The sequence below is a fragment of the Sceloporus undulatus genome, chromosome 7, assembly GCF_019175285.1.
Source record: "Sceloporus undulatus isolate JIND9_A2432 ecotype Alabama chromosome 7, SceUnd_v1.1, whole genome shotgun sequence".
NCBI lineage: Eukaryota > Metazoa > Chordata > Lepidosauria > Squamata > Phrynosomatidae > Sceloporus > Sceloporus undulatus.
The window spans coordinates 904,290-922,593 of NC_056528.1; the positions used below are offsets into that span (position 1 = coordinate 904,290).

At 45.8% G+C, this 18,304-nt stretch overlaps 1 protein-coding gene across 12 annotated transcripts in view; it reads left to right on the forward strand.

The window, feature by feature from the left end:
* ARHGEF10L (Rho guanine nucleotide exchange factor 10 like) overlaps nt 1–9,406 on the forward strand; it is a 50,271-nt gene extending 40,865 nt beyond the window's left edge. For all 12 annotated transcript variants that reach the window (XM_042478461.1, XM_042478464.1, XM_042478466.1 and 9 more), the window contains 3 exons: nt 1,674–1,848; nt 7,172–7,294; nt 8,030–9,406. In XM_042478461.1, the coding sequence (XP_042334395.1) occupies nt 1,674–1,848; nt 7,172–7,294; nt 8,030–8,568 (837 nt within the window). In that variant the 3' untranslated portion in view covers nt 8,569–9,406. The remainder of the gene's footprint in view (nt 1–1,673; nt 1,849–7,171; nt 7,295–8,029) is intronic.
* Nucleotides 9,407–18,304: the final 8,898 nt, after the last annotated feature.

Consider the following 18,304-nt stretch of genomic DNA (forward strand, 5'->3'; position numbering starts at 1 on the left):
TCCTTCCTTCCTTCCTTCCTTCCTTCCTTCCTTCCTTCCTTCCTTCCTTCCTTCCTTCCTTCCCTTGCTTAGTCCTATCCTTTGCTTAGCCCCTTCCCCTTTTGCTTTTCCTTTTCCCTTCCTTCCAGATTTATCAAAGGTGCCAACATCCCAGGGCTACCAAACTGGCCATACTTGGGCCCTACAGAAAAGACCAGTGGGGCGTTTAAAGGAAGATTGGAGAAATTGCTTTACATATAAAACCATCACTTCCTAATCTTTGGGCCCACTTCTGCGGATGGGGATGCTGGGAGTTGTGACCCAAAAAAGACCCCTTTCCAAGGCCTGTTTACAGGGCCTTCTTGGAAGTGGCACCCAAAGTTGTGCAGCAGTCCTTCCTAATAGAAGATCTCCGCAGCCCACCTCTTGCCATGTTTTCTGCTTATTGGGGTGCAGTTTTGTTGTAAATTGTGACAAATTATAGCCGTCTTCTTTGAGAGAAGTTTTAATGAGAGGCGTAACTTGCCAAAGTCCCCTTCCCGACTCTTCAAATCATCCGCTCTTTGGCTGCATTTACTTTCATGGGTGTCTAGTCTCCCGTTTGTGCCTTATCTGAACCACATTTTTCTATCTTTATGTTGGCGCTTTTCTCAAATGCACCGTCCAAAATCCGGGATATAAATAATAATAAGAATAATTAAGTCGTAATCCCCTCCCTTGGGTTCTGCGCATCTTTATGGGGTTTTCTTTTGCCAGCTTCTGCTTGCCTTGGATTTGCATTTGCAAAATAATTAAATATATTAAAAAAGAAATAAATTGGCAAGTTTGTCTTACCTCCTGGATTATCATAAAGCAAACAAGGCCTTCCCAGTTTCAGAAGTTGATCTGTTTGACGAAAACTTCATTTACTGAAGAGTCAGATGGGTTTGTTTCTCCCGTTTCGCTCTGTCCTCATCCCAAGCCACCATTTTGGAAGCAATTCTCTTGGAATCTCATGATAGGCTCATTTTAGGATTGCCATAAATCAAAAAGGACTTGGACACACAACAACAACAACAACAACACACAGAGAGACCCACATATATGTATAGTCGCCCCTTGGAACTAGTGGGGGATCCGTTCCAGACCCCCATGAGTTCCAAACCTTGCGCATATTCAAGCCCATAGGCTTGAATGGAGTGCGTGCATGTGAGGTACGTCCCGCATTAATCTTAATGGCGGTCGCCCCTCTGCGCATTTGCAAGCCCTCAGATATCAAGTCCATGGATTTAGAGGGGTGACTCTATATACATACACATGCACACTGTTTTTAAATGTCTGTAAGGTGCCTTGGATCATGCGTAAGGAAATGAGTGGGATGCAAATCCAGCCCAATCCATCTGACGTTGAATCCCGGTGCAATATACAATAGAGTCTCAATTATCCGTCCTTCGGCCGTCCAACGTTCCGGATTATCTAACGTCGCGGCTGCTTGGGGGTGTGGCTGTAATCATTTCCGCGCTCCCCCAGACACGCCCCCAAATATGACATCCACGACGGGCAAGGAGAGAAGGGCGAGTGAAGCCTCACCCCAAAACATGGCCTCAAGTGCAGCGGCTTTCATAAAATGTATGCACTTTCATAAAACGTATGCGCCAGCTGGGCTCTGGTGATTTAATCTAAGCCCTGTTTTCCCTTTTTGGCCTTTTCCGCAGCAAACCTTTGAGGCCCATCCGGAGGAGGATGCCAGCGTTGCGCACATGATCAAGGCGGGCAGCGGCGTCTGGATGGCCTTCTCTTCTGGCTCCTCCATCCGCCTCTTCCACACCGAGACCCTGGAGCTGCTGCAGGAAATCAACGTGGCGACGCGGACCACTTTCGCCTTGCCAGGTAAGAGAAGAGGAATTTGGGGCGGGATCAATATCAGGAAATATGGTCGAAAAGACGTGTCTCGAGGTTCAGGAAACCCTGATGAGCGGAGACTTGGACTGATTCGGAGAGGGGGGGCCATGTGCTAGACCTATTTAACACACATGTTTTTGACACTGAAGCTTTCAGTAAATCAATTCTGCACAAGTGTGAACCAGATGTGGATTGGAATTGATTTAAATCTGCTCTTCAATCGGCTGGAGTGGGTCCGTTTTGAACCGATTTATGTGTGAATGTGAACCACAAGTGGGTTATTTTACATGGGAAAAACACGATCGGGGCAAATGTAGTGGGAACCATTAATTAATTAATTAATTTGTTTTATTTATATACCGCTATTCCAGAGATCATAGCGGTGAACAGCAAGTAAGCTAATGAGCAAGTAAGCTAATTAGCCCCCAACAGTCTGGGTCCTCATTTTAGCGACCTCCTCGGAAGGATGCAAGCCTGAGTCCAGCTTGGGCCCTTTTGCTGGTCTTGAACTCGCAACCTTCTGGTTTCAAGTGAATGGCTGCAGTACAGGCATTGAACCACCGCTGTTGAATCGATCCATTGTTTCAGATCGCAAACCGATTTATTTGTCAGGGATGATGGGAGTTGTAGCTCTTCACCTCTGGCTTGAACTCACCACCTGGTTGTGCACCACGCTGACCAGTTTTGGCCAGTGGTTATAGCTTAGCAGAGTTAGAGAGAATAGGCTGAAGACCCTGACAAACTCTCCCAGCCTTCTCACTCTTGCTTCCACAGAAGTCTTCACCCTTCTTCAGGATCCAGCTGGTTCTTGTAGCTTCACCCAAGACACCAGACAACTCAGTAGTCTTATATAAAAGATCTACTTTATTCTACTATATACAGCTCCAATACAACAATACTCTACTCCTCACTATCCACTCTACAACCCACAAAATACATTGGGATGCATAGTCCTTATTATAGTCAATGCATGGTACCACCCACTGTGGTCTGTTTCCAGGCGTGTACATCATTCTCATTGGTTCTCTTGGTTCATCCTACAATTAGTGATTTCATCATCTCAGCCTTGACCACTGAACAATTGTCAGGTGTGTCCAATTATCCACTTTGCATTTCTTGTCCTTGGCATTCAGGACTTGTTAATTGTATTACCATTCACACCTGTGTGGTTCTCAATTGGCTTCTGCTGAGTCACCCTGACTCTCACATACATGTTTTATTTCATTGACTGTATATCCCATGTTGCTTTTTTCTTAACAATATTTGCAAGTGGGAATGAGGCCTAACATTACTAGTTGTTTCTGAAGCCTTTCCTGCAGCGGGAAGCACAAATGCAAAATTGCTCATTGCTTCCTTCAAGGAGAAACTTAGGGAACCGTGTGGCTTTCGAAACCTTTTCCGCAGCAGGAAGAACATGGCTAAAGTTATTTGTTACTTCCTTTGAAGAGAAACCTAGTGAATGGTGTAGTTTCTGAAGCTTTTCCTGCAGCGGGAAGCAAAGGATGCAAAATTGCTTCCTTCGAGGAGAACCTTAGAGAAGAATTGCAACCCAGTTGCAACTTGCAATTGCAATGGAAACTCATTTCTATGTGTTTGGTCCTTGAGGGATGGCTCCTGTTCCTCTTTCCCTCCTTCCTAGTAAGACAGCTTTGCAAAGCTGGTGGGAAAAAAGAGAGAGTTGATAGATGTAATCTCCATTCATCTTTCTTTTTCTGACTCGTCCTCCTCTCCGCCAGCCTTTGAGATCTCTCTCCCTCACTTAAAACAGCAAGACGGAGTAATTGTGTAATTAGTCCTTAAATGCATTTCTCGGGGAAAGTGTTCTGTGGGTTCTTTCTTTCCAAAAAAAGAAGATTTTTTTCCTCCCTTTGGAAAAAAAAAGGCCACGTTTAAAAAATTTATGGCCGCCGCTCTTCCTCCCTGGTGTTTTTTGGTATTAATGCATTTCTCTCCCTGCCGCCTTTCTCCTTTCAGCTTAAGCTTTCTCATCTTTTTTAACCAGACAGGCCATTAATAAAGTCTTTTGCGCAAGGAGAAGGGACCGGCCTTTTAGAATTTGTATATTCGCAGATAAATTGCTCGGACGGTTTCGACGCCGGAGCGCTAAGTCCTCGCGATAAAATATTTATCCGCCATTAGATTCTATCTTCCCCTCTTTTTTTTTTTCTTTCAAAACAAATTATGGGGTTTATTTTTAGAGCCTTTGCTTTGTTACTTATAATATTACAAAGGGACATGTATTAATGGCACAAGGTTCAAGTCAGTATGGAGAGTATCAAAGAGCAGGACCATTGAATTTAAGCCCCATTGTTTTCAATGGGTCTCCTTTCGATGGGACCAAAATTGGATTTCAAACCAATTTAGAACCAAGTGGCATCCCTCCAAAGAACAGAGTCCCCTCTGAAAGCAAAGAAGGAGTGTGTGTGTGTGTGTGTGTGTGTGTATATATATATATATATATATATATATATATATATGTTTCAAATTGCATCCCATTCGTATGCAAATATATGCAGATTTAATCGACGGAAACATAAGCTTAATCAACTAAGATTTCCTTAATTGGCTGCCTGCCCTCGTTACAAATAGAATACAAGTTCTAAGTCATTGAAGGTTTGCTGTCCTTTGATGGCATCCTGGCATCGGTCTCCCAACGAGGGAATTAAGATCACATGGAAATGCAAACCACCGGCTCCACAGTTCGGTTGTGACTCCCCGAATTTATGGGACTTTTTGGTTCCCCGGTTCATCTTGTAACCTAGAAATCTCTGGGTAAGCGGAGTATGCTAAAAATGCATAGAGTAGTCCATTCCGGTTGCTCTTTGCCATCGAGACAACTTTGATTTATGACATCTTGGTGGATGAAAGACCTTGGACATCATTTCCTACTCAGCTCTTGCAAATTCAGGACAACTGTCGTGTCCTTGATGGAGTCTATCCCTATTTTCCTCCTGCCTTCCATTTTTCCCTCCTCTGTATTCAATGCAAGGCTGAAAAAGTAACTCCTTGGCATTACAACTAATCCAGCCAAGGGACGCTTAAGTTAGGGTTGGCCTATGGTCAACCTGAAGGTATGTAATAACAATGTTATCCTGTATATAGTCAGCATTATCCTACATAAATGTAAATGCTATCGCTTGCTGACCAATTTATCCGTAAGCGGGAATGCAGAAACATTGAAGTTTGACCCCATTTCTAAGTGCTGCACCTCCATCCTCAGGAATCCTAGGATCTGTTGTTTTGCAAGGTTGTCGTTTTAGCCTTCTCTGCCCAAGAGTGACAATGTCTCACCAAACTACCCATCCCAGGTTTCTGTAGGATGGCACCCTGGCAGTTAAAGTGGGGTCAAACTGCATTATTTCTACAGTGCAGATGCATACCCCAGCCTTCCTGCAAAAATGGGGGGACTCTGCTTGCCCTTGAGTCCTCCTGCTCTCACCTCGTTTCACTGGCAATGTTTCATCCCTTCCCTCCTACTCCGCCGCTGCTGCTCCTCACCTCCCTCTGCAACTCTCCTGGTCTTTCTGGAGCTAATTTGCAATTAAAATGCTCCTCTGCATTGCAAGGCTTAACGGGGAAAGAGGAGAAGGCAGGCATGAGGGGAATCTTAAGGCCGGATTCCTTGGAGATTTGATGCACCCTTTGGGGGAAATGGGACCCAAAGGGAGGTTCCCCAAACCTTCGTTCCTGCCTTTCCATTGAGCAGAAACAGGGCAACAAGGTAATGGTTGAACCTGCATTTTTGGGAAACGTTTTGCATTTCCCTCCTGTCCTTTGACCAACGTGGCTCATATGCATTTTTATTATACCATTGGAGCTATAAACATCGTTGTGTGCAAGGTTTTCTTTTCTTTTCCCCTCCTAAAAGAAAAACACCTTTCCTAATAAACAAGGAAAGGTCTGCAGTTTTTCATTAAACCCCGGCTAGCTTTGTCCGCTTTCCGGAACGAGTCGATTTAGCCAGAAGATAATCTGCATGCAGCGGTATTTTCTCTTTCTTCTCTTGTTTCGAGTCCCTTTTCTCCAGTCGTATCATAGCCTTCCTTGGCTAATCGCGGCAGATAGGCCTTCTTGATCATGTCTAATTAAATCCCGTGCCTAAAAATCAATAGGAATAGTATAAGATCCGAGAGTACAAACTTCTTTGCAATTCTGTCGATTTGAGTTCGTGGCGCTGGGGCCAATATTTCTTTATCAGCTAGATCCAATCTCCATAAATAGCTGGACGTTCGCCATTGCAAAACCTTACCAGATTTGAGCTCCAGTCTGTGCTCACAAGTTACAAGCCAGGTAGTTACTTGTAACTAACTACTTTGAGGAATGGCGTAATGATGGTGCAATGAAGTCACTTTAGGGGTGCAACGGATGGGTCTGAATCCGATGTTGTTGGGCTGAAGGGTGACCAGACATCCTCCTTTTCCAGGGCATGCCCTATATTTCAGCCTTCTGTCCAAGCGGAATTTCAAAACGTCCTCCATTTTGAGCACAAATTAATATTTGCTGCAGTGTTTTTAGCTTTTATTTGGTAACGTTCTCCATTTTTCATGAACGTCCCACATTTTATGGCGCTTTGTCCTCCTTTGTGGTTAGGACACCTGGCCACCCAGTTTTGAAAAAGCACTTCTGTCTCTCCTCTGTCCGACGTTTGTGCATTTGGATATTCCCGCTAAAAAGAAAATGTGCAAAGAGACACACATATGGAAATAATATAAGTAAGCGGAGGTGCCAAGGAGAGGTGTCTGTGCCCATTTGGGCACCAGCTCTCCTTTTTCCATGGCTCTGGCTTAAACCAGAAAGACACCATCAGGCAAAGGAGGGATAATCCAGACTGACACCGAAAACATGTTAATTCACAGCGGCCGGTTACCCGTCAGGCCGACCTGCGTGGAGCGCAAACAAGCAGCATGTTCTTGTTAGACGAGGCAGAGGCGCCCATGCGTAGGGAATGTCAAAATAAACCCCATGGAGACCCGTATTCGGAAACAGTATTGCGGTTGGTTTTGTGCCTCCAGGGTCTTGCCATTCCTTCCCAAATGCACCTGTGTGATGCTGGCATTTCTCAAAGATGTTTCTTTGGAATCCAGCATGTCTCCTTCCTTACCTTACCTCCAGCGGGTGACATTTTGACAGGTGTCACCCAGTGCACTGGTTTGAAGGGGCCACCTTATGGGTATGGTGGCTCTGTTGACCAGTCAGGAAGGCAAGTCTCCTTCCTCTCCTACTGACCCAGTATCTCCACCAGACCCAGAAAGGTTGTGAGGCGACGGCAGTGCCCATTAATCCCTTTCCTTTTCCCCCTTTCTTTTGACAGGCCAGAAGAACGTCCGGGTCACCAGTCTCCTGATTTGCCAGGGCCTCTTGTGGGTTGGCACTGACCTGGGCATCCTGGTCCTGCTGCCAGTGCCAAGGCTGGAAGGGATCCCCAAAATCACAGGTGAGCCTTCAGCAGGGGTGAGAACAACATGGCTCTCTGGAGGTTGCTGCATTTCCGATTTCCAAAAATCCGCATCAATGGACAAGATGGCTGGGAAGGATGCCATGCCAGTCCATGCAAGAATCCTAGAATCCTAGAGCTGGGATGGGCCCCATAGATCAATGGGTCCAACCCCCTGCTCAGTCCAGGATCTCCACCTAGAGCCTCCTTAGAAGGTACTCTTGTGGAAGATGTCCAGAGAAAGAGACCTCATCAGCTATTTAGGTTACTGGTCACTCTTATGGTCAAGACGTTCCTTCTAATGTTTCCTTTTAAGACTGCAAGATTTCCATCCCTATGCAGCACCCAGTATTTTCTGCACAGGGAGAACCTCTCTAGCACTGTCTAGGTCCTCCAGTGCAACTCTGTGGGCAGCGTCTGCCATAAGCATACCGTCAAATCATGCTAGAGCACCTTGAAAATGCCTACAGAGAACATATTTTTTCAGATACGAGTAAATGACACTGTGGGCACTGGTTGCACAGATACAGAGATTGTATTGTATAAGGATTTAAATCATGGTCCCAAGGTTGCACATTGCCCACAATGCTGTACCTGTTTTGTGGCAAGAGTTCTGCACTATGGAGAGCTCCCTTCTGGCTTGCATTAAAGTCTGAGGTGGATTCACTGTTCCACTGAGATGGATGCCACTGGTCAGATGCCCTTGTTAATGTCCTCTTTTTCTGTGTTCCTCAGGGAAAGGCATGGTCTCCCTCAATGGGCACTGTGGCCCCGTGGAGTTCTTGGCGGTCGCCCTCAGCACCTTGGCACCGGAGATATTGAAGAGTGACAAAGAGGAGGACCCGGCCACTGAACCCCCTTCCACGGAGGAGGAGAAGTCGGAGGGCAGGTCTTCGGACCCAGCCGCTCAAGAAAGCCACCCCACGACGAGGGAGATGAGAAGGAAAGGCATCCTTCTGCAATACCGTCTCCGGTCCACCTCCCACCTTCCAGGGCAGCTGCTCTCAGTGCGAGAGGTGCCCCCAGGCGCTGGTGGAGGGACAACCATGGAGCACACAGAGGAAGACGGCTCCATCTATGAAATGGCTGACGACCCCGACATCTGGGTCCGGAGCAGGCCCTGCGCAAGAGAAGCCCACCGCAAGGAGATCTCCTCCTTGGCCGTAGTCTCCGGGGGGAGAGGCTACCGGAACTTCAACCCCAACGGGAAATTGCCGGCCAACAGCGAAACGGATGGCACGTTGCTCATGTGGCAGGTCCCCTTGATACTATAGCACCCGTCATCCCTCTAGTCTCCTCCTCCATCTGCTGCTCTGAACTCTCAAGACCCAAATGCCTTCTTTCTGGCCATGGCTCATGACTATCATGCCAATGAGGATGGATCATCCAAGCTGAGTTTTGGATAACGTCAAAGGAGAGCGCTCCATGTGAATCTGAATCTCTTTGGGAGGATGGGATTCGGCATCATGGATAGTTCTACGTATGAAGAAAAACATGGGACGGGTTCACCGTATCCCACTGACACGGGGGCCGTTCGGTCACTGCTGGTTCTTTTGTGGGGGAACTGGGATCACTGGAACGGTGTCTCTCACACTTTCGGATCACTCCCCATCCTCAGATACCTTTGCAAAAGTAACTTGCCTTGCTCCGTCTTCAAGTGGGATGCAGGGTTCCTTTTCTTTTTTCAGCTCCCTCTTCTTTCTGTTTGGAAGCCTCTCGCGGGTGTGTTCACATGGATTTTCTGAGACTCGTTTTCAAATCTCAAGCACCTTTTCTTTTCATTTATAGTCTTTTCTTTCGTGGAGTTGTTTTCTTTTCTTAAACAACCACTCTTCCCAGTTGGCCATAGGAACTGGTGTGCTCCCTCCGGATTCTGGAGCTTGCCAGATATCTTTTCTCTCTCTATAAGTTCCTTTCTTTTCCTTCTCTACTCCCAGAGGAAGTCATAAGGATTCATATATCAAGGTGTGAATACACACACACACACACACACACACAAACATACACGTTCTGTATATTATTATGTTGTATAAATAAAAGAATCTGTATATATCGGGTGCATCTTCAGATGCAAAAATAAAAGTGGTTTAAAATAAAAAAAGGGCGACGTCAGGCCCGCTTTCGTGACGGTTGGTGTCTTGGTCCCAGCTGGGTTCGGATGAGAATCCTGAAAGGTAAGCATTAGATTTGGTTGCGTTATATGGAGAAAGTTACTAACCATCATGGGAGTCGAGTCACAGAATCATAGGATTGGAAGGGACCCCAAAAGGTCATATAACCTACCTCCCGACCCATGCAGAAACCCACTACTAAGGTACCCCTTCGAGGAGAAAGGATATTCTTGGAAGGTGATGGACTTGGTTGCCCTCCATCCAAGGTTTTAAAACCATGATTGACAGCTGTCGGGGAAGTTTTCATTGTGGTCATATGTGTGTTTCTGAGTCTCCTGTTGACCTATGGCAACCCCATGCATTTTATATGGTTTTCAGAGGCAAGGAATCCTCAGAGGTTTAGAAATATAGCCTCCATCACCTTTTGTTGGCAGCCTACCATCCAAAGACTAAACATGGCTGACCCTGCTTAGCTTCCAAGATCAGACACCGACGCCTTTTGGGTATTTAAGATCTTTTTGCTGTTATTACAATCATATTGGATGGACATCTTTCAAGGTTGGGTGGTCATCTTTCAGAAGTCAGAGTTGGAAGGGACCCCAAGGGCCATCTATTTGAAGCCATCCACAAACTAAAGCATTCCCGAAAGATGCCCACTTGACCTCTGTCTAGAGACCTCCAAAGAAGAAGAGTATCCCACTCTTGAACATCTCTTAGGGTCAAGTTGTGCTTCCTAACTTTTGCTAACTTAATGCTATTGCTAATTTTTTAGGTGGGATCTGTTTGAATCCTTTGATGGTGTCCGAATGTCCAGAGCTGCAGAGAACTAGCTGGCTCCATCTTCTCCATGCGTTACCTTCAGTTACTTAAAGATGGCTGCATCATCCCATCTTCCCATCTTGTCTTACATTCAAGCGACAAAAATCTCCTATTGGTTTCCTAAAACTCCTTGAAGGGTAGGATTAGATGACCGCTGAGGGTCCTTTCCAAGCCCTTCCAAGTTGGTCAGTAATAATGCCAGAAATCTTGAGCCTAGAATTGAGGCTCATTCAGCTACAATTCCCATTCTGGAAAGTGGATTTCCCCCCCTCTTTCCTCTCCCCACCATCAGCCGCTTAAATCCATCCCAAATCCGATTCCTTGATAACGCCAATTTCATTTTCATTTTCGCCTTTCAATTATATTCTCAGCAACTCAACCTTGAAATAGGGCCATTGCAGCCGCCGCCGCTGTTGGAAAAGGACGATTCCTAGATGTACGTGTCGCTTATTTTTGTTCCTAATTAGACATTAAATGCGTGTAACGTTCCCCCCGCTCTTGCGTTGTTTCCCCACAAAGCCGTTTCTGCTCCCGATAATGTTGTCCTAAATTCCGCCTCTTCCCAAAAAATGACTTAAACACAAATGCAACGTGAAAATTCATTAAAAGAACATTAAAAGAACAATACGTTTGCATATTAATCTGAACCCAATTTAAGGGACCCTGGATGTTGTTGGACTCCAACGTCCAGCATCCCTCACCATTGGCAATAATGGGAGTTGCACTCCCAATGACAGGATTTATTGGTTCACTTTATATATTTATTTGCTGCCCTTGTGGTTTTATTGCTAAATGCTATAAGCCACCATAATTTGATAACACTGAGGTAAGATGCAAACAAAATGCAATAACAGTAATACATTTAAAATAGTATAGAGGTAGTGAGCAAATCCTACCCTCCAAAAGTACAAATGCAAATATATGAAATCATATTTCATATTAATTAATGGCTTCTGAATGGGGTACCATGTATCTTGGACACCCCAGTGCAATTCTTTCGATTTAGGTGCCTAGATCTTAACTTGTTTGTAGCCAAACCAATCTGCTATGGTTGCAAAATGTGCATACTTTGCTTCGGTTGCGCACCTTCAAGTCGATTCCGACTTACGGCGACCCTTAAAGGAACCTATTATTGGGTTTTCTTGGCAAGGTTTATCCAGAGGAGATAGTTTTCAGGTTTAAAAACGTGACTTGTTTTGCTCCAAAGCTTCCTGTATCCTTCTGGGGATTCTGGGAGCAACAGTCCCCCCCAAAAAAAAATCTCATTTCCAAACTCTACGTTTAGTTCTTGATCTAAACCAAGAACTATTTGGTTGCAATCATCCATGTGTCCAGAGCATGGTGACCAAGATGGTCAAAGGTCTGGAAGCCACCTTATGAGGAAGGACTTGAGGGATCTGGGTAGGTTTAGGAAGAGAAGATGGAGAGGTGCCATGATACTTGTCTTTAAACATGTGAAGGGATGTCAAGTGGAAGATGGAGGAAGCTTGTCTCATGCTCCGGAGACTAGAATGCAAACCAATGGATTCAGATTCCAAGGAGTGAGATCCCACCAAAACATTAGGAAGAACTTCTTGAAGGTAAGAGTCGTCTGATTGTGGATTATGGACTATCTCAGGGGCTCTCCGTCTTGGAAGGTCTTTCAAACAGTTGTTGGATGATCCTTTTCCAAGAGTGCTTTGGTTGTGCGTTCCTTCATTGGAGTTGGAGTAGATGACCCTTGGGGTCCCTTCCTAAAGTATAGCATAGTATTAATGTAGGTCTGGGATGGTCGACCGTAGCCTCCTTGACATCTTTTGGGGTGACAACTCCCATTGTCCCACGACGGTCCAAGGGTCGATGGGACTTGTGGAAACAAAACATCTGGAAGGCCACCATGCGTCGCTTGTTTCAACTGACAGTTTATTGTTTGGATGCTGCTCTCTCATTTTACTAGACTTTTATGGCATTTTAATGCGGCTTTAATGGGGGATGTTTTATTGCACAATTATATTCGTCATAACCGTTTAAAAAGCGGTCGGGAAGTCACCCCCCCCCCATTTTTTCAAGGCATTTTGGGCCTTGAAATATGGTAGAGATGCTCTCAAAATAGATAGATAGATATTGTTTGGGTAAATATTACCCATTCTCTATTCTCGTTCTATTCTGCTTATTCGATTCCCATTTGGTCGGAGGGATTTGAAGGGCCGGCGGATGGCTTTATGGGCCACATGCGGCCCTCTGAAACTCCCCATCTTTCCCTTCCGCATGTGGTTTATTCCTCCTCTCCTCCGACGCTGCTCAAATGTAATTCATTTGAAATAACTCTCGGCCCGTTTCTTCCCCACAAAGCGCTTTTAGGAAGGAAGAAGAGCAGCCGTTCTCGCTCAGATCCGCAGGTCCTCCTCGTCTTTTTGGCTCATTATACAGGTAAAGCAAACCTCTTTGCAAAACCCCAACCCTCAAACCAAGCCTCCGTCGATCCTATTAGCGCCGGAAAAAGCCTCTTCGCTCCGACTTCTTGATCTGTTTACGAGCGATAATGAACAACAACAGAGAGAAGAGGGGGGAAAATATAACAGCCACAAAATGGTGTTGTTTTTCCCCCTCCTAAAGAGGTATGCAACACAAGCGCCTGGCTTTTTCCGTGCCAGGTTTCTAGTTCGAACGTGAAATGAATTGTCCAAAGTGGTTGAAGTCCCTCTCCAAAAGGAGTTTCCTTGGACAGCTGCAACAAGAGCTAAGGTCACAATGGCCTCAAACAGATTAGAAAGCTTGGACCCAAACTAACAAAATGATTTTTGACAGGGAAAAAGGTAGGATACGACACTTGGGCGGTAAAAGCGAAATGCACAGATATAGGATTGGGGACACCTGTCTTAGAGTCATCCCTCCATTGTCATTGTTTTGGAAACCACATCCCTCGCTTATGCGCAAGGCATGAATGGAGGGGGAAATAATGGCCATGTGCCTATATGCAACCCAATGGGGCTTAAATATATGCGAAACTCCGTTTTCGTAGGGAGGTCCGGAATGGATTCCCCACAAAAACAGAGGGGCCACTGTACAAAGAAAGGGATCTAGGAGTCCTAGTAAACCACAAGTTGAACATGAGTCCACAGGCCAATGCGATTCTAGGCTGCGTCAATAGTAGCATAGTGTCTAGATCAAGGGAAGTAATAGGGCAACTCTATTCTGCTTTGGTCAAACCTCACCTGGAATGTTGTGTCCAGTTGTGGTCACCAAAATGCAGGACATTGAGAAGATGGAACAGTGTCCAGAGGAAGGTGACCAAAATGGTGGAAGGTCTGGAAACCATAGACCCCTATAAGGACAGACTTAGGGATCTGAGTATGTTTAGCCTGGAAAAGAGAAGGTCACAAGGTTTATACTAGCCCTGTTTATATATTTATATATATCATATTGAGGAAGGAGCAAGCTTGTTTTCTGCTGCTCCAGAGAATAGGAGACAATGGAGCAAAGGATGGAAGCTCCAGGGAAAGAGATTCCAGGTCAACATTAGGAAGAACTTGGCGGGTCTCTTCCAACGCTATGTTTCTATGAGTCTTAACAGTAATATGATTTCTAATGCCTCCCTACGGATCAAGGCAGGGGACAACGACAACAACAACAACAACAGATTAGAAAGCAGCAGCAGATGGGACACAAAGCACCAGTTAAAAACAACATCAACTCAAAGAGCACATAAAATCAATGCATATAAATAAACAACTGATACTTTAAAAGTCATAATATAAAAGCCATCTAGATAGTTTGTTGGAAGGAGATAGGCCTGCGCCCCATTTTCCCATTGTAGATACACCCCTGGTTTGTTGTTGTTGTTGTTGTGTGCCTTCAAGTCATTTCCTACTTAATGGTGACCCCAAGGTGATCCTTCCAGAAGATTTGTTCAGAGATGGTTTGCCAATGCCTTCCTTTGAGGCTGAGAGAGTGGGAGAGGTGGGCTATAAATACATTTATTATTATTATTATTATTATTATTAGGTCACCCGGTGGGTTTCCACGGCTGAGCAGGGAGAGTCATTCGAACCACTGCGCCATGCTGTTTTCGACGCTGATACTAAACCCAGCACCATGGACCTTGTTTTGTGCATCGTTTCCTTTATCGCTCCTTTTGGGGACATAAAAAAGCCAATGGGGTTGGGCGCCACGGAGAATGATTTTTCGGAGGAGAGGGGCGGCATAGTAAAACCATTGCAAAGGAGACCCCCGCCCCTCTGTAAGCCAAGAGGAAAGGGCTCTTTGGGGATCCTCCTTGCCAGGCTTTGCAAAATCAGCTCTTTTGGGCCCAAATCCTTCCCTCCTTCCCTCTCTGCTGTGCATCGGCGACCTTGATTATCTCTTGATCAAATTAACGCACTCCGGCGGGCACAGCTGCCTAATGAAGACGTCGCTTGTCGCCTCGTTTTCCGCCGGCTGTCTAATAAGGTGGGTATAGCGGTGCCACGCGAAGAAGGAGGGGGGAACGGCCTTCTGGAGTTGCCAGATGAGAACAGAATTTGGCGCCGTACCATCATTTTCGACTCGGGGACTTTAGTGAGACGGGGAGTGTTGGGGAGCAAAGGGGTGACTGCGTTTCGCACCTGACGCACTTCCCCTTATTGCTCTGGCAAAAGGTGGGTGCAGCTGGAGAGGAGGGAAATCCCAACCCGCCAGCTGGTGGAACTGGCACCGTTCCGACTTTTTGCGGAGCGGCGCCAGTTTGCCTCCCCGCCATCCGGCCCGCGCCAGATGTGCATCTCTACCCGGCTGGCCTGATTAGTTTTTTGGGAAAGTTGGTTATTTTAGTGGATCAGAGACTGATCCCCAAAGATGCCAAGGCTACTCAACAATGGCCACCATCCCTGGAGGAAGCAGAACCTAGTGGTTGCCTCACCTGGGCACAGGATGGATCTGCAACATAGGGATTGCGCGATGCAAAATTGTGCAATGCAAAAATGGAATGGGTTGGACCCTTCTGGTGTCTCCCATGTCAATGGTGGCACTGGATATTAGTTTGAACCAGAGTGGCATAGCAGTTTGAGATCTTGTAGTACCTTTGAGACTAACTGAAAGAAAGAAGTTGGCGGCATGAGCTTTCCTAGACTTCAGCCTACTTCCTCAGATGCCTTTGAGGAATGAGACTGAAGTCTTGGAAAGCTCATGCTGCCAACTTCTTTCTTTCCGTACGTCTCAAAGGCGCTACAAGATCTCTCTACATACTGATTCCATAGACTAATATGGCTATATCTTTGATGTAGTTCATCTCAAAGGTGGTGCTACATGATCTCTTTACATACCACTTTTATAGACATGGCTATATGTCTTTGAATTCTGCGATACGGTTCTGTGATGCTTTGACTGACAAAAGGGGTGTTTGCAGGGGATTTTGGGTAGAAAGAGAGTAAAATTGCTTGTCTGGAAAAACACTCTGGTTGTGACCCAATGGTGACATGCCATCTCCTGCCCTTCGCCGGGTAGGAGAGCATTGACTCCTGGTGACTCGAGTGAGTGAGTTTTGCCACCCAGGAAAAAGAAAGAAGGATGACAGAGAAATACCTGTGGCATAAAAGAAATAGAGAGAGAGGCCCATGCCATGCCAATTTGGGAGGCCTGCGCTTTCAAATTGGGGTCAGGCCCCTCGGTGAGAGTTCTTACTGGGCCTTGCTGGAGCATCCAAGGGGCAAGGGGCAACGCAGGAGTCCTTGGAGATTTGGGGGAGAACTTTATAGAAGCATCCAAGACAGAGAGAGCTGATAGAAAAAGCTAATAGAAGGAGATAAATTGGTGTCAGCCGAGGGTCCCGGCTGCTAACAAGCCCATCTATTGTGGCAGGGAGATTGAACTGCCAAGGAGCCCGGCATTTAACTCCAAAACGCTCACCTGCGGGGCATCCGGGGACGGGTTTCTATTTTTCCTTGTATTTTTCTTTTTGGTACCAGAGCTGACACCAATTACAGGGGCGGGAGATTGGACGGCGGAGGACAATTTTCTTTCCCCTGACTTCAGTTCTTCCCCTTTTGCTTCTGGTTGTCAGTCGTTTGGTTTTGTCATCTAAGCACCAGGTTTTGGAAAAGCATCATGATGGGAATGTTTTTCTAAGCGAAGGTGTTGAATCGGAGTTGGAAGGGACTCCAAAGGCCATATGGTCCAACCTGGTGGCGCAGTGGTTAAATGCCTGTACTGCAGCCATTCACTCGAAACCAGAAGGTTGCGAGTTCAAGACCAGCAAAAGGGCCCAAGCTCGACTCAGGCTTGCATCCTTCCGAGGAGGTCGCTAAAATGAGGACCCAGACTGTTGGGGGCAAATTAGCTTACTTGCTCATTAGCTTACTTGCTGTTCACCGCTATGATCTTTGGAATAGCGGTATATAAATAAAACATATTATTATTATTATTATTATTATTATTATTAAGCCCTGCAGAAAAGCACAACTGGTTTCCTGACAGATGGCCAGCCAGTCTTGGAAGGGATCTCAAGGGCCATTTTGTTCATCCCCCTTAAGCCTGCCTGCCTGCCTGCCTGCCTGCCTGCCTTCCTTCCTTCCTTCCTTCCTTCCTTCCTTCCTTCCTTCCTTCCTTCCTTCCTTCCTTCTCATCCATCCATCCATCCTCCATCCATCATCTTTCAACCATCCATCCATCCATCCATCCATCCATCATCCACCCATCAATTCATCCATCATCCATCCATCCACCACCCTCCCACCATCTTCCATCCATCCAACCATCCACCTCCATCCATCCATCCATCCATCCATCCATCCATCCATCCATCCATCACCTATCTAACTGCAAGAGTTTTCTGGAGATCTGGCAACCTCAGTTTAGTGCTCTGGAAATTATAGATAGATAGATAGATAGATAGATAGGTAGATCTCTAATTTCCAGAGCACTAAACTGAGGTTGCCAGATCTCCAGAAAAGCCCTACAGCTGTGCCTTTCAAAGCAACTTGCTTTATCTGGAACTGGAAATAATGTCCTCCCAATATTTTTTTCCTCCGGAGAACTACAGAAAAAAAAGTTAAGATTAAAGGTGCAGGAGCAGTTCGGGTTGGGTTTTAAGCCTGGTAAGTTGGCAATCCAAAGAGGACCAATTATTGCAAACTGACCTGGCCTCAGTCATCATTTTTCTCCTCCAGATTGCTATGGCTTGGTTGACCCAGATGTAGAGTCCTGAATCTTTCCAAAGCCACACTGGAGAGGGAATTTCGGTTGGCGCAGCTTCTCCGGCTTGACTTTGCAGGTGAGGCCAAAAGCAGTGCCAGGTAAATATTAATGGCCCCCCTCTTCTTTTGCACCTTGGTGCTTTTTGAGCATGTGCTGAGTGCCTCATTGCTCCATTTCTTGAATGACAGAGTCCATGCGCAGGCTCTGACTTCTTTCTCCATTACATTGAATGTTGTCCTTTTATTTCCCTGGTCTTCTGAAAGAATTAAGTGCCGGCCGAGCGCCTGCTGGCTTTTACCCTAAGAGCAATTATCCTTAAGCCCTCCTGGAGTGGTTTGCAGAACCTTTCCCTGCTTGGGACACAGGCCAGGACTAGAGCATCATCATCGCTCTGAAATCCCAAGCAAGTGGGGATTAAGAGGGAGAAATATATACATATATATATACACACACACACACACACACACGGCGGGAAATATTTCTCTCTCACTGCTTTGGGCTGAAGGTCGAAAAGATGAATTATGCATAGCCTGGGCTTAAATGGCTGCCTTTTCCTTATCAGCTGTGACTCATGCGCCCCAAAACCTCTCCAAAATCTCACAGATTTCACAGGCAGCTTTCTTTGCAGGTGTGATAGGTAGGCAAATCAAAGATAGATATATAGACAGATGGATGGATAAATTTTTGCATATGTGATAGGTAAGTAGAGATTGATTAGATAGACAGGTAAATAGAGAGATAATAGATTTTTGCATATGTGATAGGTAAGTAAAGATAGATAAAACAGACAGTCAGGTAGACAGACAGATAGATAATAGATTTTTGCATATGTGATAGATAAGTAAAGATTGATTAGGCAGACAGTAAGAGATAGACAGATAGATAGACTGATAATAATTTTTGCATATGTGATAGGTAAGTAGAGATTGAC